Consider the following 26,030-nt stretch of genomic DNA (forward strand, 5'->3'; position numbering starts at 1 on the left):
TTTTAACATAAATTAAAATACATAGTTGAATATTTCCTCTTTTTGTTTGCCTTCAAACATTGTGTCCATCACTTCAGTCATGCATTCTTTTATTATTTCTGCATCTGAGAATGGCTTCTTGTGCTTACCCAAAATCCACACCACTCTGTGAGCACTCTGTTGCTCTTTGTTGTTGTGTCATAGATGTGACAAGAATCCTGCTTGAAGCTTGATATGACGATTTCAGTGCATTTATTTGTGTTGTTCTTACCTCTGAATTTTGAGGAAGGTCTCTTCAAAACTCCTATGCTTCGTCTCATAATGCCGTTTCAAATTGGAAACCTTCATCACAGCTCCTGGCATATTGTAATGCCCTTTGTGGACTGTGGCGCAATGACTCTTGAGTAAGATGATATGTAAGATGGTTGTGGGTTAATTCACGTCGTTTGTTCTGTGATTAAATGGTGTTGAGTTTTAACAAGGATGATGAAAATTTTGGCACTGTGAGTGAAAGGGTGTTTGCTGGGAGAGACTCCCTGTCTGTTAAACTGTTTGTACACATGAATTTACGTGATGAGTCTTAAGCTAGAACTTGTTAGACTACATAAGGTTTACTCTTTGATACTGCTGCAGTGTTAGGCACGTGGGTCTTTTCCTGTTTGGAGGGAGAATGAATGCAAATTTTAAGTCCCTACTTCTTTGAGTTGCCGATTTTCACTGGCCACTTTTTTTTTTTTTTTAGCAGTTTACTTGGAACACACCATTTTCAGTCTCTCACAACCAGCAAAATGTGAATACGCAAACTGCTCCGAAAACGAAAGTGAAAGTTAAAAGTTGCGTTTGCAGCAGTGAGTGACCCAGCAGTCTGTGTATCATTGGCATGGAGACAAGACCCGGTATACACGAGCTGACCCAACCAGAACACATTAGTGAAGGAATAACAGTTCGGGGGCCACAAACAGGAGGTCGGTGGGCCGGATGCGGCCCGGGGGCCACCTATTGAGGACCGCTGCTATATGCTGTATTTACAGTTTAGAGATAACTTTGAATCAATATGAAATAAATATTATAATGTATGTCTTCAATAGTTCATTGACGGTTTTACTATACAACTAATACTTAACAACTATAGATGACTAGAAGTGAAGAAACATCCTTCTGATTTGTGACCGGCAGCATTGGGCAAGCTACTTGTATAGTGTAGTGAGCTAAGCTACCGGTTACTCTACATTGAATTAAGCTTCATTACATTGAAGCTACCACCCATTATTATGTTAATAGTTATGATTTTCATTAAGGTTCTCTCGTCTGTATTCTAGTTTCCACTTTTATATTTGTGTTTTATATTTGAGTTAATCTATTTAGTTATTGTATATAATTCCGGCTTTAATTGCAGTTTTAAAAGTGGTATTTTTTATTAGGCCCACTCTGTACTAATAGCTATATCTACATACATTTTAAACTAATCATTTTGACTAACCACCATACTTTTGTTTTGTAGAAACTAGTGCATTGCCCGTAAGAAGTATGTAATCCTATAGAAAAGTGTGAGGTTAAATAGCTTTTAAATGGATGGCCAAATGAGGCTGTGTTTGACGAACGAAGAAACCAAGTAGGAAAAAGTTAGATTTTTTACTGTGAAAACCACAAATATGTTTAACAAATCATTTTTATTACTTATAATGCAAATATAAATTGTTGTTTGCTAAATTTGTGCATAAGTGTTTGAAATTTACAAAGTTATATGTAACTATTTACATTTACTTAGGGCTCACATAACACACTAACTATACCCTCCAACCACGCTAAATGTCACAAATCTCTCAACTCTCTGTCTCTATTGCTCTCTGTCACCGTCATTGTTGCTGTCACTATTTCGCTGCCTTCCCTCTTTTCGCAAAAAAGCGTGGCGGACATTATTTATCACAAGTCCGATTTTACTTGGCCTATCAATATGATTTAAAAACTGGTATATAGTTTGAAGGCTGCAGCATCTTAAATTGATCACGTGATTTGGACGCACTGGCGTGTCCGTTGACTCTGGAGGTGGGGCGTGTAGGTGGGCTCTGCAGTGATTGGCTCTGGTGCACACGTGGCTGTGATGGCTATGGTTAACAATTGGTAAATCATTTATGAAATAATTTATTAACGGTATCATTGTAGTCCAAACAAATCCGATGTTGCACACCCTTGAACCACACACCAGCCGTGTTGAAAATCTCAGGTCAGTCTGATCCTGATCTGCAGAGATATTTGAGACACACACACACACACACACACACACACAGACACCTGTGCTGGTTAAAAATCTCAAAAGTAATAATTCAGAGTAATGTAAACTTTTCAAATGTTTCTCTGCTCCCTCATGTCCCCACCTCTTACGTCCTAACGTTACTGTATTTGTTTAAGTCTTCTTGTCTCGGGATCAATTTGTCTCTGTCCTCCTCACCCTCTGCCATCTTTTCATCAAGTAACATAAGTCATTCAAGCTAACCTGTCTGTATTCCCCTGCAGCAGAGATGTTGTATGCATCAACCCAGGGATTGGTACATGATGTCACCGTCATAAGGAAGTGTTTCTGTCGGCTCCACGTACATGGCTGTGTATGGCGGTGGCATCACTGACTGATGCTTTTATTTCAGACTGCAGCAGAAAGCTCGGCTGTGCTGAGCTTCAGGGATGTTTGGAAAAATGTAGCTTGTGTGGACGCTACCGCACTACTTGGTCAATGAAAGAGCTAAGCTACTGAAAAGCTGTTTTCATTCAGAAAACAGCGACGCTACCACCACGCTACTGAGAAATGTAGTGAAACTATTAACACTGCTACTTGTAGCCAAGTGATAGACACTACTATTCATCATGATGTTTACATGCCAGTATACTCACTATATTGCAATATGGTTTTCACTGAAATGGTACATTTTCTGTACATCACATGTAGGTGTGAGACTTTTGCAAATCAGCGCCAGTTAGTTCCTGCACTTAAAGATTAGCATGCAATGTAGAATACTGTGCAGCGACAATGAAATGGCCCCCCACTTGCCTGTCTGTCCTCGTCTTTAGTCTTTCATTCACAGCTCTAGTTAGAAGCAGTTGGCATTAAGCAGAGCTGCCTGCCTTGATCGCTGTCATCATGACTCAGCGCACACATCACTTATTTGGTGTGTGTGTGTGAGTGTCTGAGTGAGAGGGAGAGAGAGCAATGAGGTGGAAAGAGATGAGGACAGATGTCCACTCGAATAGTTGTTATTCAATGTTAATTATACACCAGCCAGGCTGAGAGACAGACAGGACAACGTGCAGGCTGCAGTTATTGACTGTTCTTTCACAGAGGTCAGTTCCCACACCCACATATGCCCTTTTCCTCTGGTTTGTGTGTATGTGTTAATCTGGATTAGTCTCCTTTCCACTTCAGCTCCCAGTTGTCTGTATGTTCCCACTGCATGGTAATTTGTCTAATGTTGATTCTGTGTGTGTGTTTGTCTATAGTTGGTAGAGACTTCTTTTTATGCATGTTGTTGGTGAAACACACTTTTCTCATTGGTGCACTTGAAGCAATTGTAGATGATGAAAAGTTTTTTACACAAACAATTGTTATGTGGCTTCCACTTGGCTGGTCAATAAACTCCACTGATGAAATTATTACAAACAATGAGGCTGTTCACTTTTGCTTTCAACTTGTGTCCTGAGGGATCCGACTGCACACAGACAGCCCTAAACACAGATGCAAACACCCCCAGGTGTATTGAGGATGCATTTGCACTTGTTAGGGCTTTCTTAACATGCCAAGTGAGCATCTGCTTTTCAACACACTCTCCACTTACCATTAAACTTGTAACTGTAATATCTCCTTTACAAATTATCAAAGAAGTCAATAATAAATTTTAAAAAGCATTATGTATAGCTGATTATTGATGATTCTTCTTTTATATCAACTTTTTAAAGGCCATTATTTTAAAATTCATCATTTTCTGATCTTATTGTGTCTGTGTTCCCTACAGAGCTCAGGAATGGAAGAGATGGTCTGGGAGCAGTTCACAGTCACTTTGCAGCGGGTGAGTTAATTTACTTACTGTGCTGTTGAAACATGACACATAGTCCATGAGCCAGGGCCCCAAATTTGGGCCATCGGTATCATCTGGGGGGACAAAGTCTCTTGGCAATGTATACACCCCTGATAGTAGAAAAATCACGATAGCAGTGCAGGGGTGGCAGCGAAATCACTTTTTTTCAGTAAGTTACTAATCCCCTAAAATGAATTTGGTTTTTGAAATCTGGTGTATATCTGGTTTAGGCTCATGGCAGGGATTGTCAGTATTCTATAATATGATGCTTGGTATCGTTGGGGGGACACGCGACTTCTTTACACCAGAAATAACACATTTTCTCACAATTTCCACCTAAACTGTATGATTTCTTTTATCCTTGTGGCATGAAAGAACACCAGGAATGCAAAACTTAACAACTTCAATACTCAAGGCACTCTGATGATTCAAAAAATGTACAATACACCCACACTATTTATTTGTGAGAGCCTTAAATAAGATAAATTGTGCAGCCAGCACAAGTCTTCAAAAAAGAATAGAGTGAATAGAATGGAGCCAATAGAATGGACAAGTAGAATGCCCTACTGGTCCAGGGCCAAATGGCCTATTTATTCATGTACAGCTGTAATAAAAAGTAATTGTTTCAGTAGTGTAATACTTAAATCACAAGTGGTTTAACAAAATGTTTCTATCATGTATTTTGATATTTACCCACTTTCAGTTAGAATGACAGAAATTAGCTCATGCAAGGAATATTGATGGATTTTGACAGTTTGACAAGATTTTGTCAGTTTTGTGAAAAGAACATTGGTTCAGTTGACTGGTTATAACAACACTACAAACTTTGCCATCTTCAATTAACTTCTAATGAGTTCCGGGGGTATTAAATGTAAGTACAAAATACTTTTTCGTTTGTGCTTGTTAATTGATGGGGAATAGATAGAGGGAGATTATACCTATAGCTGTACCTGTAACAGTAGCTAAAGTTAGCTTGGTGTTTTTTGCAGGCTAGCTATCTAGCAGGCTATCTAGCTTGCATGTTAAACAGTGTAACAGTAACTGCTACATCAGTTGGACATCATTCAACATTTCCAAGAGGATGTAAGTGACATCAGGCTAAGCTTATGTTATGATGGGTTGGGTTTAAGTAATGTCATGTAACAAACATTTTCTAACCTATAATGTTTACATCACCACCATTGTGATTTTCTCTCTAGTTACTGTGATGGTGGGATACTCCTGCACAATAGAACTGAGTAGAGGATATTTAGGTCTGGATTCAGAATGGACAGCCAGTACAAAGAATCTGAAGTGTGTATCATACACCATGAAACATCAAAAGAAGATGATGAAATCTTTGGTCTATGAATCCTGGAAAACATTGCTTGATGCAGCCAAAGTAAGAAACTATGCCCCTGTTAGAGATGTTGCTAAAGACCTTGCTTAAGTCCCAAGAATCGACTATCACAGAAAATGCCGGAGCCTCTTCACAATGCCAAGAGAATTAGAGACTCTGACAAGGAAAGCCACAGAAAACAGTACAGATGAAGCTGGAGAGCATAGCTTACCTAAAAGACCAAGTAGGAGATCTTCAGATGGAGCAAGAGTATATCATCCAATCTGCATTTTTTTGTAATAAAGAGAAGTTTGTAAAGGGCTCCAAGTCAAGGGAAAATTTCACACAAGCTGTAACATTAAATGCTGACCAAACTCTTAGAGAATGTGCCACCCTAAAAAGAGATGAAAATATTCTAGCATTAACAAGCAGATATGTAGTTGCTGCAGATGCTATAAGGAGTACACAAGAATCAAGAAAAAGGAACCCAAGAACCAAGATAATGATGCAGGAACAGATGGTGATGAAGAGTATAAAAGGACTGAAAGGGAAGCCTATAAAGACCTTTTTGTGTATATCAGAACTGATATACTCAACAAAACAGTTGTACAGGTCACTTCTTTGGTCACAAAGCTCTCATCATTCATGCTATCTGGTAGAGTTACAAGCCTGTGGGATTCAACAAAGAAGAACATTCGAAGGACGCTTGAAAATGAGCTGGGAAATTCTGTCGATATATTTCCAGATGACAAAGCCAAATTGCTGATGGTTCCTCAAACTGTTACTAGAAGGGATGTTGTCTTGGAAAATCTAAATCTGCTGAGGGAACTCAATGTTTGGAGGGCCAAGTCAACCCCATGTCAACAAGATCATAGATATCAGATCAATCAAACAGGAGATGACTGTGACCCCCTGGCCATTCCATCCATCTGATGTGAGAGATAGTGGTTATGTCACCTACCAGATCAACTAGAACAGCTTCTCATTGAACTGCTCACTGGAAATCCTGACACCAAAACTCAAACACAGAAGATTGCTGCTTTGGTTCAATGATTTAATCAGGACATAATATACGCTGTCACAGGTGGTCAACATAAAACACCAAAGCATATTCTACCCACGTATGCTGTAAAAACACTGAATATAATACCGTGCGCATCCAAACACTGAACAAGCTGGGGCATGGGGTGTCTTACCCCCAGAGAACAACACTGCTCTGTGTCCCCAAAAACTAGCAACAGCCTCTAACCAAAGACTTGTACTTCCAGCCTCTATCAAGCCACTTGTCTTAACCAATCTTGCATGGGATAATATTGATAGACTTGAGGAAACCCTCACTGGAAAGGGTGCATCACACAGAGTTAATGGCATAGTGGTACAGGCCAATGTCTATGGACCACATCTGTCAAGAACTGATCTTCCACACATTGAGAAACTGAAGCAGAGATCAGTCAAAGTTAGCATGAAGCTATAATCATGTATCTGTTTTCTATGTTTCCAATTTAATTGTGATGTACATTCCACATAAACCATTCATTCATTCATTCATTCATTCATTCATTCATTCATTCATTCATTCATTCATTCATTCATTCATTCATTCATTCGGGTGCACGTGTGGGCCAACAGCCTCTTCCAACCAGTGAACACTGTATCCAGGAAACCAAGCAGGCTGCTCTTCTTGCAAGAAAGAAGACGGTGGTGTGGGCACTTGCAAGGCAAACAGATCCAGAGAATCAGACAGTTCCCAGCTGGACTGGTTCTTATATCAGCACCAGGGACCAGGAACCAATCTCACAAGATATTGTTGAGTTGAACACAGTGTTTGAAAGCCTGAAACAATCAGGAAGAGCTGCATCTAGAGACAGTAGTTGTAGTCATGGATCAAGCGCTCTATAAAAAGCCGGTGAGATAACCTGGAAGCACAGAGAATGATTTGCCAACATTCTTCTCAGGATGGGGACATTCCATAACATATGTAATACCTTAGCCATCATAGGAAAACAGTTTAGGGATGCTGGTCTAAAGGACATGTGCATAGAGGCTGGAGTTGTCGCAGAGGGGTCAATCAATGGAGTCCTTGAAGGGTGCAGATGCAGTCAGGGTCCACAAGTACACCTTAGAAGCACTGATGAGACTTGCATGGGAAGAGTTCACACCCTGGGTTGAGAAAAATGCTCCAGAAAGGAGTGGAATGATCAAATCATTCTTGGAGGATATGAAAGCCATGACCAGTGACCTGAACCAAGAAAAGATGATTAATCTGCTGCAAAGTCCACTCTCAGCTGAGCTGATAGCCCTGTGGACAGACTTTCTAGAACACCTCCGTCACAACAATGGAGAGCTTTCTGCATTCTGGATGTCATACATTGACATGGTAGAGGATGTAGTACTTGGCCTTCTGCATGCGTCTTGTGAGTGGGACTGGGAGTTGCACCTCCACGCTATAAGAACCATGATCCCATAGTGACCAACCTCTCAGAGAAATATCCTTCTGTGTATGAGGCTTTCAAGACAGGCCAGTTCTAAGTGCAGCTGTCAAATAACAACACATTTGGGAGGATTCCTGTAGACCAGGCTATTGAAGTCACAGTGAATAAAGACACACAGACTCCTTAGCCTAAAAGCTGGAGCGGTCAGGCGTTACTACCTAACAGCTGAGCACTGCAGTGCATTCCAAGGACACTTAAGGGAGAAGCCACACCCAGAAAACTCTGCCACAGTGGTTGATGGGATGAACTTAGTCCAACGAGTGAAAGGTAATGAAGTTACTTTCAGAGATGTTGCCACAACAATCCTGGGTATGGCTCTGAGGGAAGGCAGTCAGAGTAGAAGAACAGATGTTGTATTCGACACATGCAAGCAGAACTCAATCAAGAATAGCGAAAGATCTCTATGGGGTGAAAAGACTGGTCATGAGTTACAGGATATCACAAGCACACAGATGGTGATGCAGTGGATGAGCTCCCTGACCAAAGTCAATAACGAAACTAGTCTCATTAGCTTCATAGTGAATGAATGGAGGAAGCCAGAATACAGAGAAAAGCTACAGAAGATTCTATATGCAACTGTGATTGACAAATGTTACAGAATCACATATCAAGACAGTGAGGAGGTGTCAAATCTGCAATGTCAACAAGAATAAGCAGATGGACAACTACTTCTCCATGCCACAAGAGAGGGATACCAATCTATAGTTATCTGTTCAAAAGACACAGATGTCTTTATCATGTCTTTAGCACTCTTTGACAAAATTGAGGCCCAAAAAACCGTACAAGGCTGGTAGCTCTCAGGAAGGTTGCAGCCACTGTTGGCATGGACACTTGCAGGGCTCTCATTGGGTTGCAGGCCTACACAGTATGTGAAACTGTAAGCACTTTTGCAGGCAAAGGGAAGACAAGGGCACTTACACTCCTGATGAACAACAAAGAAACACAAGACATATTCTTGAAGTTGGGCCAGGGATGGGACCTCTCACCAGAACTGAGCAACAAACCGGAGGCATTTACATGTGTCCTCTGTGTCCCAAAAGCATCAACCACCATGATCAACAGGCTCAGGTACCACATTTTCTGTGCAAAAAAGGTGAAATGGAGAGTCATCAACTCCCACCGTGCAAGGATCGCTTGAGGCAACACACACTGCGACCCACTATCAGGCTGATATTTGGAGAAGATGTTTAGAAAAGGACCCACAAGTGCAACATACAAACCAGTGTTTGATTAAATATATTCACCTTACAACCTGTTTCTTTATTGACTTTTACAACTAATAGGGCTCCATCCTATTTGTCCATTCTATTCACCCTATTCTTTTTTGAAGTCTAATTTAAGGGTCTCCTGGTGTTCTTTCATGCCACAGGGATAAAAAAAAGCATACAGTTTAGGCAGAAATTGAGAGAAAATGTGTGTTATTTCTGGTGTAAAGAAGTCATGTGACCTCTGTGTTTGTCAGACAGATTCAGTACTGGGCTTAAATGAAAGCCTAAAAGATTCCCTTTCCAACGATACCAAGCCCCATATTATAGAATATTGACAATATAGGATTGGATCAGATCTTGAAAATGGGTTGCTCAAAAGGGAAAGAAGGATTCTGAAATCAGATTAGATCACAGAATCCAATCCTAGTTTTGACCTGGATCAAACTTTCAGTTTGTGTTGTTCAAAACATTTCAGTAGGATTTGGATAACTTTGATTGAAAAAAAAAAAAAAAATTATTATCCTGATCCCAACAGGAGGTAGGATTTCAAGGTGGATTTCAGGAAGAAAATGTAGTAAGACTTTAAAATTGGTCAAATAACACATTTGTATCATTTAGTATATACTCTTACTTATATTTTGCACCTGACTTGTTTAACCGTTACAGTGATAAAGGAGATAAAGTAGACGTAGGCTACCAATTAAGCCTTTCAGTATAGTAAAGTAGAAATATTTCCTCTAGGAAGTTCTGAATTGAAATGTAAACAAAGCACATGATGTGTTTAGATATGAAATAGTGCAGCCATAGTTAAGCTGAGAGAGTACCATTGTTTCTGGGACTGCATGGTACATTTTTGTCTGACATAAACATCCCTCCGCCCTCTGGCTAAATGCGAGGTTGTTGTGAGGCTTGTCAGAGTGTGTCTGAGAGGGGGCAGTTAGCCTTAGTACCAACTGACATAGGGGACTCTTTTCTGGGCTTAGCTCTTGAGTTTAGAGGGCTTTGGAGTGGAGGGTGTCTTGGGGGCTGGATTTCAGGTGGTTGAAAAAGTTCAGTGTTCTCTTTTGAATGTTGATTATTAGTGGGTATCTGCCTAATCCTGTTCTACATGCTTTTGTTGGTGTGTTTCTGTGTATGTGTAAGACGTATCTGCAGAATTTTGCATGTAAAGATTCTGTTGGATGTTTGTCCCAGTGGGTATAGCTCTGATGATTGAGTGGACTCCATACCTCACTACTGTACAGTGCAATGGGCTGGATGACACTATCAAATATTTTAAACCAGATTTTGACTGGAATTTGGAAATTAACATTTTCTCTTGATTGCATGTAGGGCTCTTCAAGTTTTTTGGTTTAGTGCAATCACTGCCATGTTGAAACTCCCTGATGGTGTGATGGTTATACCAAGGTAGGTATAACTCATGCTATGTTCAATGACATGCTTATTTATGGTAAACTGCTGATTGTTCTCTGGACATCTGGGGCGTTTTAAAAGATCTTGACATTAGTTTTGTTCATTTTTACTGCCAGGGCCCTGTTCTGACAGTATTTTTCTACTATGTCCTGCTGTTACTGTAGTCCTTGTTCAGTAGGAGCCAGTAGAACAAGGTCATCAGCATGAAACAGAGACTTCACCTCTGTCGAGGAGAGAGTAGCCAGGAGAAGCACACTGATCCAACTCAACAGCAAGTTCATTTATATACACGTTAAATAGAGTCAGACTTAAATTGCAGCCCTGGCATACACCTCGTCTCTGGGTGAAGAATTCAGTTGTCTCCAATTTTAACAGCACACATATTTCCCGAATACATTGATTTAACTAGATCATACATTTTACCCCCTATACCACAGTGTAGGAGTCTGTAATAAAGCCCTTTATGCTAAATAGTTGGTGGTGTGGTGTTTTGGGAGGAAGCCAGTTTGACTTTTACTCAAGATGGAGTGTTCCTCAAGGAAATCTATTATTCTTTTATTGAGAATACTACAGAACAATTTACCCAGACAGCTCCTGACAGGGATGCCACAGTAGTTATTAGGGTCTGATTTGTCCCACTCTTTCGAATGGGGGAAATGAGCCTTTTTGCACAAGATGTCAGGAAAACATCCTGACTCTAGTACAGTATTGAACAACTTAAACAGTGCGCCCTGCATCTCTGGGGTGCTGCATTTGAGCATTTTGTTTTTAATGCTGTCTGGACCACAAACTTTCCTCGGCTGGAGAGATTTTGTCTGTGTGGTTATTTGTTCCCAAGTAACTGGGAAATCAAGGGGGTTTTGGTTGTTTTTAATTGTTTCTTCTAATGTTTGGAGTTTTTTCTTGTATAATACATTGATTGTGAACTGAATTGATTTGATTCATTGGTATGTCTTTGTATAGATTTTCAAAATGTGCTCTCCAGATGTCACCATTTTGGATGGGTAGTGTCTGTTGCTTTATGCTAAACTTGTTCCACATATCCCAGAATTGATTTTGATTAATTGGCATTCTCAATGTCCTCAAGTTTCATGTGAGTATAATCTAGTTTTTTGCTCCTAATTGTGCATTTATATTTCTTTAAAATTTCATTGTATCTAATGCGTAAAGCTGGGTTGTTTGGTTGGCAATGTTTTTCATTTGCTATTTTTCCCAGGTCTTTTCTGATGGTCTTGCGTTCTTGATCAAACCAACAGCTTCTGTTTTTGTTGTATGAGGTCAGCTTGTATAGCTTCCTTATGAAATATCATATTGATACCATCAGTGGCCTTGTTTACACCATCTCTGGGAGAGACATATTGGTTCTGGTCAAATATTGATGTGTCATTCATCAGATCTGGTGAGTTCAGTGCCACGCTGAATTTGTCTCCACTGTCTGGGGCCCATATGTAAGTAGGATTTAATTTAAACAGCTTACTGGATTGCCTTTTTGTGTCACTCATTTGATCTATAAACACTATGACACAGGCTCATCACTGTGGACCAGTTGTGGTCAGTTGTGTAGAAAATGAGCCAAACTTGAAAAGAAGATGTAAGACCACAGCATGCAGCTAAAGTTGTCCTACTTATTCGCTTCTTCTGATTGCACCTGATTTGTAGTTTATCTCCATTTTAAGCCAAGCTTTATTAAAAACATATCAGTTGCATAGCATTAGGCTGACCGGTGGTAACAGAGTCAATGGTAGAATCGATGGGCCAGAAGGATGGGTGATTCTGCTGTGCACTCTGCTGTGATTGGTTCTCAAGCATATGAGTTAATGGTTAATAAGACGAACTGTATTACATGTAACTTAACATGCAGGGATTGTGATCTATGGAAACCTGTCGACTTTTGTTACTGTCGCAGTCCCTCCTGAACACCCTGCTGTTCCTTTTTTTGGGTTGCGAGTTTGCTTAGTTAGTTGAAAAGGATATTGTGTTTTCTGGGTAAAGTACAGCTGGCAATCCACTTAATTACAAAAATTGCTGGCTGCTTTTTTACCCAGACAGATAGGGGCCCATACCACGGCCATAAAGCCCTGGGGCAGGACTCCCCAACTATCGAGGCCCGGGCAGCCCCGCAGGCAGGCCAAACAGAGCTCCCGCAGTGGAGGGCCCCCATTAGGAGAACACTGGAGCTGGAAATTAAGAGACAATAAATAAAATAAAATAAGTACTAAAAGAAATGAAAAACCTCCTAAAACAACATAAATGAATGTTAATATGAATTACTAAGAGCAAAACATAACTTTTAAACACTAAACCCATAAAAGCAGCATTGAAAATAAATAAGTAAATGAATGATAAAACCTTTAAGAGAAAATTAAAGGACAAAGAAAAATGACAGGACAGCATAAAGGAGTAATACTAAATGAGTAAAAGGGGACTCAGTTAAAAGCTAAATTAAAAAGGTGAGTCTTGAGCCTGCGTTTAAAAGCATCAACAGACTCAGTGGCCCTGAGGCCCTCTGGCAGGCTTTTGGGAACAGATAAAAGACCAGCACCGGAGGACCTCAGGGTCCGCGAGGGCTGATACGGTAAAAGCAGGCCAGACACGAAAGAAGGCCCAAGGCCGCTAAGACACTTAAAAACTAATAAAAGAACCTTAAAGTCGATCCTGAAGTGCACAGGGAGCCAATGCAGTGTTTCTAAAACTGGTGTAATGTGATCCCGCCTTTGTCAGAACACGTGCAGCTGAGTTCTTGAGTAGTTGAAGCTGTGAAATGCTCTTTTTTGGGAGACCAGAGAGCAGGGCATTACAGTAATCTAACTAGCTAGAGATAAAAGCATGCATTAGCACCTCTGTGCTGGCCAGAGAGAGAAACGGGCAAACTCTGGCTATATCCTTAAGATGGTAAAAAACAATCTTGGTAGTATTTCTGATGCGTAGAATAAAATCAAGCTCAGAGTCGCAAAGAACGCACAGGTTTTTACGCACTGTGAATGTTTAAAAGCATTTAGTTTTGGTAAAAGTTTCTCTCTCTTGCCTTCAGGACCAATAATTGAAACCTCTGTTTTGTCCTGGTTGAGCTGTAAGAAGTTTTCTGATGTCCATGACTTTAAATCTAAAATACAGTTTAAAAGGGAATCAATAGGCCCTGTGTCATCAGCAAACACGGCCATGTAAAGCAGTGTATCATCAGCGTAACTGTGAAAATTGATGCCATGCCTCCTGATGATGTCCCCAAGGGGAAGCATATATGAATAAAAAAAGTATTGGACCTAAAATTGACCTTTGGGGCACCCCATACTTAAGTTCATGCAGTCCTGAGGAACATGTATCCATACTTACAAGAAAGTGACGATCTGTGAGGTAGGAATAAAACCAGTTAAAAACAGTACCAGAGAGGCCCACCACGTGTCTGAGTCTTTTTAACAAGATGTGGTGATCTACTGTATCAGAAGCAGTGCTTAGATCTAGTAGCACCAGGACTGACTGTTTCTGAGAGTCCATGTTACACCTGAGATCATTAACAATCTTCACGATCTATCCTGAAACCAGACTGACACTATTCTAAAATATTGTTGCTGTTTAAAAATTAATTTAATTGGATATAAACCAGCTTTTCTAAAACTTTACTTAAAAAGGGTAAGTTGGATATAGGTCGGTAGTCGGCGAAAATATCAGGATCCAAATTGCTCTTCTTCAGAAGGGGATTTACCACTGCCGTTATAAGGCAGTGGGGAAGACACCCGTCTGGAGAGAGCAATTCACAGGATTTATAAGTTCAGACTCAAAGAACGCATAAAATTGTTTTAAGAGTGATGTGGGAATTGGGTCTAAAAGCCAGGTTGTTAACTTGGGAGAAAAACTCTTCCAAGTGTTTCTACATCAACCAGCACAAAATACTCCATACTCCATACTTCACTCCATCGATTCTACCTCTGAAGTGGTCTGCAAAGTCCTCACATAGATCATTTGTTGGAACTATGTAGGATTTCTTAAAATCAGTATTAATTAAACAAGGAATCATGGTTGTTCTTTTTATCTGAGATGAGTTGTGAAAAATGGGAAGTTTTTGTCTGTTTTACTGCTTTACTGTATTGTAGGTTTTGAGTTTGTCCCGGAAAATGTCATAACAAACAGTTGAACAGTTGTTTTATTTCAGTCTTTATCCAAGGTGGTGTAGGTTTGATTGATACTGTTTTTGTGTAAAGTGGAGCCGCTCAATCTAGGGCTGACCTGAGTTTACTGTTAAAATTATCAACAATAAATCGCAGGGTACAGGTACAATGTCAGCAGAGCATTGTGTAAAATTTCAATAAAATTTGCAGCCAATTTAGGGGTAAGGTAGCGCTTCCTCACAGATCTGACCGGGGCCTCCTGATGGATGAAACTGGAGATATTGAAAAACACACAATAATGGTCAGACACAGCCAGGTTGACAACAGAGGACACTTTGGTGCTTGGGTGGTCTATAAATAGTCTTACATAAAATCAGAGGACTGCTAAAAACAAAGGCATGGTGTTCAAATGATGTATAGTTGTTAAAAGAAATGTCCTTTGTTATTATAGAGTTCGAGATGATTGTTGCAGTCCCACCACCTCTCCTACCACTCCTGTTAGAAAATAAAAAACAAAAATTTGGTGGGGAAGTCTCAGTGAGAACAGCTGGTGCATCAGTGCTCAGCCATGTTTCAGTTAAAAATAAACAGTCAAGATTGTTCTGTAAAATCAGGTCATTGATGATAAAAGACTCGTTCGACAGGGAGTGGACATTAAAAAGTGCCATGTGGAGGGCTGCATGTGGGCTGGTTGACTGTGAGACCTTGTTGATGCTGACATATTCCAGGTTATGAAGGGAAGGGCAGGGAGGTGTAATGGGACGGTGGATGTGAGGTGGTCTGTTGTTAGTGATGACTGGGATGTGTGCAGGGTGTGAAGTGGAGATGGAGGTGGAGATGGAGATGGATTTGTGGCGTCAATCTGTGGGACAGGGGAAATGTGTGGTAATGTGGGAGGCTAGTGCATTCCCAGCTGGGTTTTCTGCTGTCCCGCGGTGAAACGGGCCGCTAACCGTTCAGCTCCAGCGCCGGGTGGAGATGTGACAGTACCAGAAGTGCCCCCTCTTTTAGGTCCACTTCTTTTTAATCTCTGCAAGCTTCCTCTTGGGGATGTCAGGAGACACGGCATCAGCTTCCATAGTTATGCCGATGATACACAACTGTACATTGCTGTGTCTCCTGAGGACACAGTGCCTGTTGATGCCCTTTTTAACTGCATTGTAGACATCAAGTCATGGATGGCAGTGAATTTCCTACAGCTCAACCAGGACAAAGCCGAGGTCTTAGTTATAGCTCCTGAAGGCCAGAGAGAGAAACTTTTACCAAAACTACAAGATCTTAAACCAACACAATCAGTAAAAAATCTGCACGTGATTTTTGATTCTGAGCTGAATTTTATTCCACATATCAGAAATATGACGACAATAGGTGTTTATCATCCTAAGTACAAAGCCAGAGTCCGCCCATTTCTCTCCCAGGCCAGTACGGAGGTGCTAATGCATGCTTTTATTTCCTCTTGCTTAGATTATTGTAATGCCCTGCTCTCTGGTCTTCCCAAAAAGAGTATTCTAAATCTCTAATTATTACAAAACTCAGCCACATGCGTGTTGACGAGGACCAGGGGGTGGGAGCACATTACACCAGTTTTAGAGTCACCGCATTGGCTCCCTTGCTGCTTCAGGATCGATATTAAGGTTCTTTTACTGGTTTTTAAATGTCTTAACAGCCTTGCGCCCTCCTACTTCTCTGGCCTGCTTTTACCATATCAACCCTCGCGGACCCTTAGGTCCTCCAGCACTGGCCTTTTATTCATACCAAAACCAAGAACTAAAACCCACGGTGAGGCGCCATTTAGCCACTATGGCCCTCATTTGTGGAACAGCCTGCCGGAGAGCCTTGGGTCCCTTTGGCCCGGCCAGCTGTTGTCTGTCAGGGTCGGGGGGCCTGGGCACTGGTGCCCCCTGTGGCACAGCCTGTTACTCCTCCCAGTGTGGACGGCCCCAAAGGTGGCACTTCCTTAATCCTCAGTGCCTTGCCATGTCTCCCTATTGCCAGTAATAAGGGTGTGCAGGTGTGTGTGTGTGTGTGTGTGTGTGTGTGTGTGTGTGTGCGGGTATGTTGTATAGGGGGTGGGAGGGAGGGGCTTTCTTTATTCTTTATCATGTTTCTGTTTTTCTTGTGTAAAGCACTTTGTGCTGCACGTGCGTGTATGAAAAGTGCTCTATAAATAAACTTGATTTGATTTGATTTGATGTGCAGAGATGGGTAGAGTAGCTTAAACCTCAAGTAAAAGTACTCGTACTTTTCATGAACAGTTACTCAAGTAGAGGAACAGGAAACATCAAAACAACTACTTGAGTTATTGTACAAAAAAAGAACACCGGCACACTTCTGACTTTTCTCACATCTTATTTGTTGTGGAAATGACTAGAATTATATCAACAAGACAGATGGTGTTCATCAGGTAAAAACGTGAACAGACACCTGTGTTTATTTGTGACACAATAACAAATCATCACCTTCTGATTAGATAATCTGCCACAATCACACCCGGACAATATTCCCAGTCTGTATATCTCATATATTTCATTATTATACACTATTAGGAATAGAATTTCATTTTGCATTCTTTGGTTGTTGTCTCCTTTTTTATATCATGATTTGGCAAATAAATCAGGAAATCTTGTGTATAATAGACTCACCTCTTTATTTAGACCTGACAATGACAACTTGTGGTCAAAACATATGTTATGTCCACATGAAAAAAGTTTTGTCTTTTGTTTTTCGTTTTCATGTGCATAATTTAGTATCTAGTTTTCTTTCTCATTTGATCAGGTTACGCCAGTTGGCATGACTAGTTAAATGCAAGGCAATGAATATTTACATGAGGGCAGAAAGCAGGAACAGTAGCCGTAGTTTTCAAGCATCGTATACTGTGCGTATATATTTACAGCTCTACAGTTCTCTGCTGTTCTTCTGACTCAATTCAACTGCAGCCCACTGCGCTCTGCACTGTTAATTTATACATAATTATTTTTGGCAATCTGAAAGACATCCTCCTGCTGCTTTGAACAGAGTCATGTGGAGGCACAACTGTGGTAAGATTGATAACAGCACCAGCAGTCCTGGGACTTGTTGACCACCTGCCTGTTTACAGAATGTGCATGAAGGCATAAAATAACTAAAAGTAGCCCCATTTTAGTACCACAGCTTCTAAATATAACAGTAAAAGTTGTTCAGATACATGTAAACAGAGCAAATGTAACACATTACTACCCATTTCTGCAAAGATGATACAACTGGCATTCCTTTAGCTGGTCTTCCAGACACTTATCCTGTCTCGAAGAAGACATGATAATACATACATAATACATGTTTTGTTGGTTCAAAGAATCATTTGAAAATGTAAATCGCACTTGTCAGGGCCTAAACCCAATGATCTGTTGATCTTCACAAATCCGAATGTGAGTTGAACTACAGCATTGCCGTCAGTGCTGAAAAAGATTATTGAAATTGGAAATTGAATCGAATCATGAATTAAGTTTTAATAGCCTATACCTTATACTATGTGAGATACAAACTCCTCTCTGGTGTCAATGTCCTGCTTGTCTTGTGCCTGTTGTGCAAGCCAACCACCTGCCTATGACTTAAGTGCAGTACAGTGAGGTAACACAATGGAAAAAAACATTGCTGTTGAGCATAATCCTAACAGACAGTGTAGACATCAGCAGCAATGTATTTTACAATGAAGATGAAACACACAATCATCCTAACTGGATAGAAAAGTAAACATCATTATAGTTCCAAAAATCAGTTTTTGTATAAGTCTTTCTCTAACTGATTTCTTTTCCTGCAGGACTCTAAGATGGGTTTTGGCATTGCTGTGTCAGGTGGGCGTGACAACCCCAACGTGGATAATGGTGAGACGTCAATCATCGTGTCAGATGTGCTGCAGGGAGGACCAGCAGATGGATTACTCTTGTAAGTCTGTCGAAAAGTGACCAAAATCCTCATGGTAGATACTTCAGTGAACTGCTGCTGTATACCTGTCGAATACTAAGCTACACTTCTACTACAATTACTGCTGCTAGTCACTCTATATACTTAACTCTCATTTCAGTCAAAATGCTAATGATCTCACTGACTCACAGATTATCTGCATCTACAACCTATAAATCAATCTAGGACAAACAATTTGTTTCTGCAATAAAGTGTAGTGGAATTACATACAAAGGACTGTGTGATCTGTAAAACATTTTCTTATACGGTTGACTGAGGATTTTTCTTTTTTCTTTCTCTTTTATTGTCCAGTGAGAATGATCGCGTCATTCAGGTCAACTCCATCCCCATGGACAATGTGCCTCATTCCTTTGCTGTGCAGTCCCTCCGTAAATGTGGAAAAGTGGCCAGAATAGTGAGTATGCACTGCTCACAAGGAAATTATTATTAGCATTATTACATCCACCAAGGAAGTTAAGTTTTCACCTGGGTTTTTTTGTTTGTTGATTAGTTGTTTGGTTTGTCAGCAGGATAACAAAATTGATTGGATTTCGAAAAAAACTTGGATAGAATAGAATCGACCCCAATAAGTTTTGATGAGATTGGTAGTCAGCTAATAGGATGGCCAACATTAGCTGCATGACTTAATGATCAGGCTGTATCTGTCTAACAGCAGCCACACTGTTTAAACCACCTATAGTCGTGGTCAACAGTTTACATACACTTGTAAAGAAAATGTATGTCATGGCATTCTTTTTGTTAAAGTTTTTATTTATTTGTTTAAACATGTAAACAAACAGTGTTCTTTTTTATCTAGGTCCATGATAAATGCTCATATTTAAAACAGCAAAGATAACCATTTAACATTAAAGGTCCCATACTGTTTTTCATCAATTTCACACAGCTGTCAGAGGTCCAACAAGACTGTATTCGATATGCATTGCCCCAAACCCATCCGTGGTTCTGAATTTCAGCTGTCTAAAAGTCGCTCTGCTGAGCTCTACTGAGAGAAGGCTGTTTCTGTGCCTGCACCTTTAAATGCTAATGAGCTCCATCTGTCAACGCCTACTTGCCGGCTTCGTGTCCCTTTCAGGAAGACAATGCCTCTTACGCTAGCGGTAGCATGCGCTAATGTTTTGTTGGATATAACCCTCGCGGAGATGCTTTCGTTCAACTAAACCAGTTTGACCCAGAATTGGACCCAGAAGGAGAGGCTCCGGAAGGAGTATAGACTCTGCGGCTGCAGCAGGAACGTTTCAGAATGTTTAGTGTGTCTGAATAGTGTTAGTTTGTTCTATACGTTGTTACAAATACTACCATGTAGCTAATGGCTAACAGCTAGCGAAAGCTGTGTTTGGCTCTATCAATATTATTAACATTAAACTCGCTTCAGACACCATCGCATAGCACACCGAAGCGGAGCTAACTAGTCTGCCAATTTCCAGCTGACTTCACCATACTCATAGGCAACTGTAAATACTATCAAACTGCGGCTCGGGTACAGTTGCTTGGTCCGGTATGGTTAAGACTGATCCTTCAATGAGGGTCAGTGTCGAGGCAAAGCCAGTACTGATACTGACCCTCATTACTGAAGCAGTCCGATGTGAAGTGGATAGCACACACACACACACACAAGCATACACAAACTGCAGCCAGCACGTTGTCATTAAAAATGAAACGCAACCACTGTCTCTTCCGTTGTTCTGTAGCTGGGAAAGAATATAGGCACTTGTGTTGATTTTTACAACCAACAACAGAGCTATTTGCGTGTTTAGCTCTGAGCAACAACATTGTGAAACACTGCTGTCTCACTGCTGGACACACCGAACTTCACCTCAGGGATGAACGCCCCCCTCTCGGATATCTCCTATCACTGCAGAGAGGAGGTTGGCTTATGATAATGACTCCATTTATTACGTAATGACAGGAGCTGAATCTTAACAGCCTGTGGGAGCCCTGTTTTACCAGTGGGTAGGCTGCAGAGACCATGCAGGAATGGCCTCACTGGGGCGTGTGGACTGACAAGTGTTTGGAGGCTGACAGGTGCAGTTACGTTGATGGCCTTGAAGGCCAGCACCATTGTCTTGAATCAGATGCGGGCCGCAACAGGAAGCCAGTGGAGGTCACAGAGGAGGGGGGGGTCACATGGGAGAATTTGGGAAGATTGTAAACGAGGCGCAATGCAGCATTTTGGATACGCTGCAATGGATTAGTCATATATGCTAGCAGTTCGAGAGGGAGTTGCAGTAGTCTAGGCGGGAGATGACCAGAGCTTGGACCAGGAGTTACGTCCCGTCTTTTGTGAAGACAGAGCACATCCTGCAGATGTTGTAGAGGGCAAATCTGCAGGATCAGGCCACAGTAGTGACATTGTAGTGCTGAGGCTCCTTGATGTCGACGAAGGCCATACCATGACATCCTCGACAGTGACTGACAGATCTAAGCGAGGGCAGGCTTTCCACGGGATGAAGAGGAGTTCAGTTTTTCTAAGGTTGAGTTTGAGGTTATTCACAGCTGTCCAAGTGGAGATGTCTGCCAGTCTGGGTGTCGTCAGCATAACAGTGGTAGGAGAATCCATGCGATGTGATTGCAGAGTCTGGTGATATAGTGTATATATCGCAAACAGAAGGGGTCCTAATACTGAGCCTTGGGGACACAAGTTTCCAGAAAGCAGTTTTTGGACAAGGAGCCATTCCATGTGACCTGACAGGTGCAAAGACGTGAACCAGGTTAGAACAGAGTCAGCAATGCCAAGTTCAGCCAAGTGTGGAGTGGAGGATTTGGTGGTTGACTGTGTCAAATGCAAAGGATAACTCCAGGAGAATGAGGACTGACAAGTTGGACGAGGCTCTAGTGGCACAAAGCGACTCAGTCACTGTGAGGAGGGCCTTCTCAGTGGAGTGACCAGTCCTAAAGCCTGATTGATTAGAGTCAAGGAGGTCATTTTCTGAAAGATATGGCAGTTATATGGATATAGTCTGCACGTTCCAGGGTTTCAAGAGGAATGAAAGAAGAGATACAGGTCTGTAGTTTCGGATGCCAGTTAGGGTGGGTTTCTTTGGGGTGGCTTCACTGTGGCTGTCTTGAAAGGAGCTGGAATGATGCCTGAAGCGAGTGAGGAGTTGACCAGAGTGAGGAATGGCAGGATGTTGTGAGAGATGTCTTGGAGAAGGGAGGAGGGATTTGGCTCCAGGGAATGGGTGCTGGCATGGTTAGACGTGACTAGTGTGAGAACATCTTCAGAGGAGAGAGGGCTGAAGCAGGTAAGGCCATCGGAGGTGAGGGTTGGGGAAGGTGCTTTCTGGTTGGGCATTGGAGTAAATGGGTAAACTGAGTGCGAAAAGGAGTAGGCAGATGAGAGGGCAGCTGGAGTGGCAGTGTTTTCTGGGTTGATCCAGGTCTCAGTGAGGGCCAGGATGTGGAGAGTTTGCAATGAGGCAAAGGCAATGGTGTCTGCCTTCTTGACCGCAGACTGGCAGTTCTATAGCCCACCCTAGTACTTCAAGTTCAGCACTAGTGGAGAATGTCGGATAGCAGAGATTGGCTGGGTTACAGCCTCGAGGAATGTGTCTGTAGTGAAACCTTATCTGGTTTGATGTCCTGACTGCGATTGGCTACAGTCGGTGGTGGACAGTGAGTTATTTTGACCCCCTCGATAGACTCATATTTCAGTACATTTGAGCCTATTGCAGTTGCTTTGCAGTGGCCGAGGGATGTGTTATGCAGTTTTGTTACAGTGTAAATTAATTGGTAAGACTCAGGAGGCCTGTTCAGTTGAATACAGTCTGGTTCGTGATAAGGTAAAGAGCGCTATCCTTTGTGTGTATGAGCTTGTGCCTGAGGCGAATAGGCAGTGTTTTTGTAACTTTCAAAAAACATTTGATAAGTGTCCCGGGTGTGTGTGACACTAAAGCTATAAAATAACTGGACTTCCGGTTAGGTGAGCATGTGAACGGCAGGGCGATCTCACGCTCCCGCATCTTAAGTCTAAAAATCTACTCTTTCATCAACCCGATTAGCCTACAGTAAGACAGTGTATGCCACTAACTTAATATAAACTGGCATGATGTCAAATTTGGGGAAAAACACTAAAAAGGCCATCGAGGGAGAGACCACAACCTCAACCACATGCAACAACATCTGTGTAGCTAGCATTTCTAGTTTACTGGAGGACCACAGAGCTTGCATATATGCCAACTTAAAAACTCTAGAATAGTAGTTCTAATTTCTTCCTCTGTTAGAGGAGCAACCAGCTGTTCCTTTTGTTCACTAGAGATGGTAGGTAGGTTAAGACCTGGGAAAAATGTCTCAACTTCTTCTTTGTCAGGCGTACAGATGGATGTGTAGAGGTTTTTATAACAGTCTCTACTCCATTTCCCTTTTTAATCATTGGAGTGTTATTAGAATTATCTTGTTTCAGTTGCCAAGCTAATAGTCTGCCATTTGTTTCACCTCCTTCATAAAAAATGGAATTAAGTCTGAATAAAGCATACTCAGTTTTTTTTAATTACATATATAGTGTAGCTGATATTGCAGATTGCGTCTTTCCAGGTCTTTCGAAATTATGTATCTTTTGGTCTAATCTTTCTTCTTTCTTTCTGTTTTCCTTTTCACTTTTGAAGAGTGGGCAATGATTTTCCCCCTTATAAATGCCTTAGATGCTTCCCAAACAGAGGATATTTTTTCTGTGAAGCCAATACTAGTTTTAAAGAAAGATTTAAGATCCTTTGAAAATGTGTCACTAAAAATGTTTTCTTTCAGCAGTATGGTATTGAGCCTCCATCGATCCCCTTTTACTTTGTCTGAGTTCAAGTCAACATGTAACTCCACTGTGCCATGGTCGCTGAGGGCAATGGCACCTATCTCACAGTTCACAACTGAGTCTAATAATGTGTTTGATATCAGGAAAAAATCTATCCTTGAATGTGACTTGTGGCAGTGAGAGTAAAAGGTGTATTCTCTCTCATATATCTACTAGGTTCATGTTCTCTGCCAACATCTTAATTGCAGCTCTGTCTTGGGGTGAAGATTTACCACCGGGTCTGCTCATAATGTCCTAATCCCATTAATCAAGGCTTCAATACAAATAAGTTGTCCTTCCATGTTGTTGTATTGTTTTCGCAAACCAAAGCTTAGATTTTTGTCGATGAGAATCATCACCCTATTCCTTTTGCTCGAGTAGGAGCTACTATAAACTTTCCCTACCCAGCTCTTTTAAAATTTCACTGCCTCCTCATCCCCCATCATATGCGACTCTTGAATAAATGCTATATCTGTATTTTTGGATTTCAAATATGTCAGAACCTTCCTCCTTTTAATGTGGCTTCCACATCCATTTATGTTCCACGATGTATTAATATACCTGTCAGCCATAATTCTCAAGCTTATAATAGTACCGTGGTTGTGACTGTAATTTATCATGGTTGTTATTTTAACAAAACAAATATTCTTTGAACTGTTCAGAGCGTTATTAGGCCAACTCAAATACAATGTCTGACAACTCAACTCAAATGTCTTAACACAAAAACAAAGATTAACAAAAGCAATAAACCCTCAAGCAAAGCAACCCAGAACTCACTGTTGCTAAGCAACCCCTTTTCATCCTGACTGAACATGGACTGAACTAAACAAACTTGACTTGGACCGTGAGATGCAAAAGTGGTTTCCAGATGACACAACCATCCGGTCCAACAAACCCATCAAACTAAAAATTACCTTACTTCCATAGGTTCACATTCACTTTGTCATGTTCTCAGTATCAAGTCCCATGGTCCTCAATTTAAAATCTTGCATAAACTACTTCTCCTCCTTGCTGTCTCAGAATATTTTCTTTTGTCCCTTGCATGTAAAGATCAGTGTTGCAGGATATACCAGCCTGTGTCTCACATTAAAGTGAAACTTTCGCCATAAAGCAACCAAGGCTTTATTTGCGATTCAATATGAGTCAAACCTTTGTGTAAAAGCATAATTACAATGAAAGAGGCACTTTTAAGATAGTAGTAGTTTTGTTTTTGGGCAAGCTAATTTTCAATGAGGTGCAGGGGCACTTTTATGCTGGCATCAAAATCGCTATTTTTAAAACACTAGCCCCATTCACACTGCCATTAGCATGCAGGGATCCTGCGCCAATTCTCTGCATCCTCCTCTGTGTGAAAGTTTCAGATGCAGAGAGGGGGGAAATTTCGCTCCTGCGCTGATCCGCCTCTGGAGGTAGTATCAGGGCCGCATTATTGGTGAGCCGTCCCAGTGTGAACGGATAAGCCAGAGGCGCGGACCGGGGGCGTGTCGGTCTGACTAGTCTGATAACTGCACAGGTCCCTCACTCAACTATCACAAAGCAATGTTACAGGACCAAACAAAAGTAACGTAGAAACTGTAACTGTCTACCAACTGTCCTACTGACACTTCCTCACATTTCTGCCTGAAAAACAGCATTTGTCACAGTCAAAAAACTTTAACTCACCAAGTATTCGTGATGAAAATAAATCACTGCGACTGTCAGCCCTTCTAACCGAGACTTCAGGGAACTTGCCCCCAGAAAACAGCCTCCGCCCCCGCAAATGAGGGAGTCAGACAGTGTCCAGTTTACTGATGGTGATTATGTAACTAATTTAGTGCGAAAAATGTAACTTTGTCACTTTCCAGGATGTTTGGTGGGTCAGGATCTCAATCACTACACATTATAACAGCATCCATATCATTATAAACTGTCTACGGGTTTAGATTGACGGGGAGGACACCTGGGAAACACCGACGTCATCATCATGACGTATACCGTAACGCCTCTTAAGGAGCCGCAACGACCACTTTCTGTGTGAATTACATGGCAGTACAGCGGAGATGCTTCACTCTGTGTGAATCACCATCGGTGGAGAATTGGCGAACCACCGCTCTGGAGATAATGCAGAGACGCTGTGTAAAAAGGGCTACTAAGATGGCTCGACACAACATGAAACTTTGCTCTTAGTATGACCAGGGTCTCTACACATGAACACGAGCATTGAGAAAATTGTTTGTGTGCACAGAGTTTACTAAAAAGAAGGTTTTTGGACAACTCACGTTAGCAGTAGCACCTCTGGCGTGCCGCCATCATGGCAGACAAAAAGTTTTGATCCATTTTCTGCAATGGAATGAGGGGAACACAAAACACTTTGTCACTAAAAACATACATGAAGTGTGTTTCAAATCGGAACTTAGTCAGAGAACAACCTCTACCTCCTTTGGTACTGCACATGAATAGATGGGGCTCTGGCATCCAGAATGAAGAACAAAGAAACAGAGGCTGAGGCAGCTCTCAATATGCCCAAGAGGCAAAGAAACTGACCTTGCATTATGGGAAGAGTAGAAGAAGATGGATGATGTCTTCCAAGCTGAAGTGAGTGGCTGGTCCTCATACTGACGATGTTCAAAGCCACAGCAATCTGAGAGGGTTCCAGAGAGGAGTTCCCAAAGTTCACCTTGAGGCCTAAGTGAGCCATGTGCAATGGAAGGCGATGCATGTCCTGTGAGTTTAA

The 26,030-nt window shown here is 41.4% G+C and overlaps 1 protein-coding gene across 4 annotated transcripts in view; it reads left to right on the forward strand.

Moving 5' to 3' along the window:
• Positions 1–26,030, forward strand: part of LOC119019399 (tight junction protein ZO-2-like) — a 128,606-nt gene that overhangs the window by 46,418 nt on the left and 56,158 nt on the right. For all 4 annotated transcript variants that reach the window (XM_037097934.1, XM_037097936.1, XM_037097938.1 and 1 more), the window contains 3 exons: positions 3,981–4,034; positions 18,374–18,498; positions 18,829–18,931. In XM_037097934.1, the coding sequence (XP_036953829.1) occupies positions 3,981–4,034; positions 18,374–18,498; positions 18,829–18,931 (282 nt within the window). The remainder of the gene's footprint in view (positions 1–3,980; positions 4,035–18,373; positions 18,499–18,828; positions 18,932–26,030) is intronic.

This window comes from Acanthopagrus latus, chromosome 5 (genome assembly GCF_904848185.1).
Source record: "Acanthopagrus latus isolate v.2019 chromosome 5, fAcaLat1.1, whole genome shotgun sequence".
Taxonomy (NCBI): Eukaryota; Metazoa; Chordata; class Actinopteri; order Spariformes; family Sparidae; genus Acanthopagrus; species Acanthopagrus latus.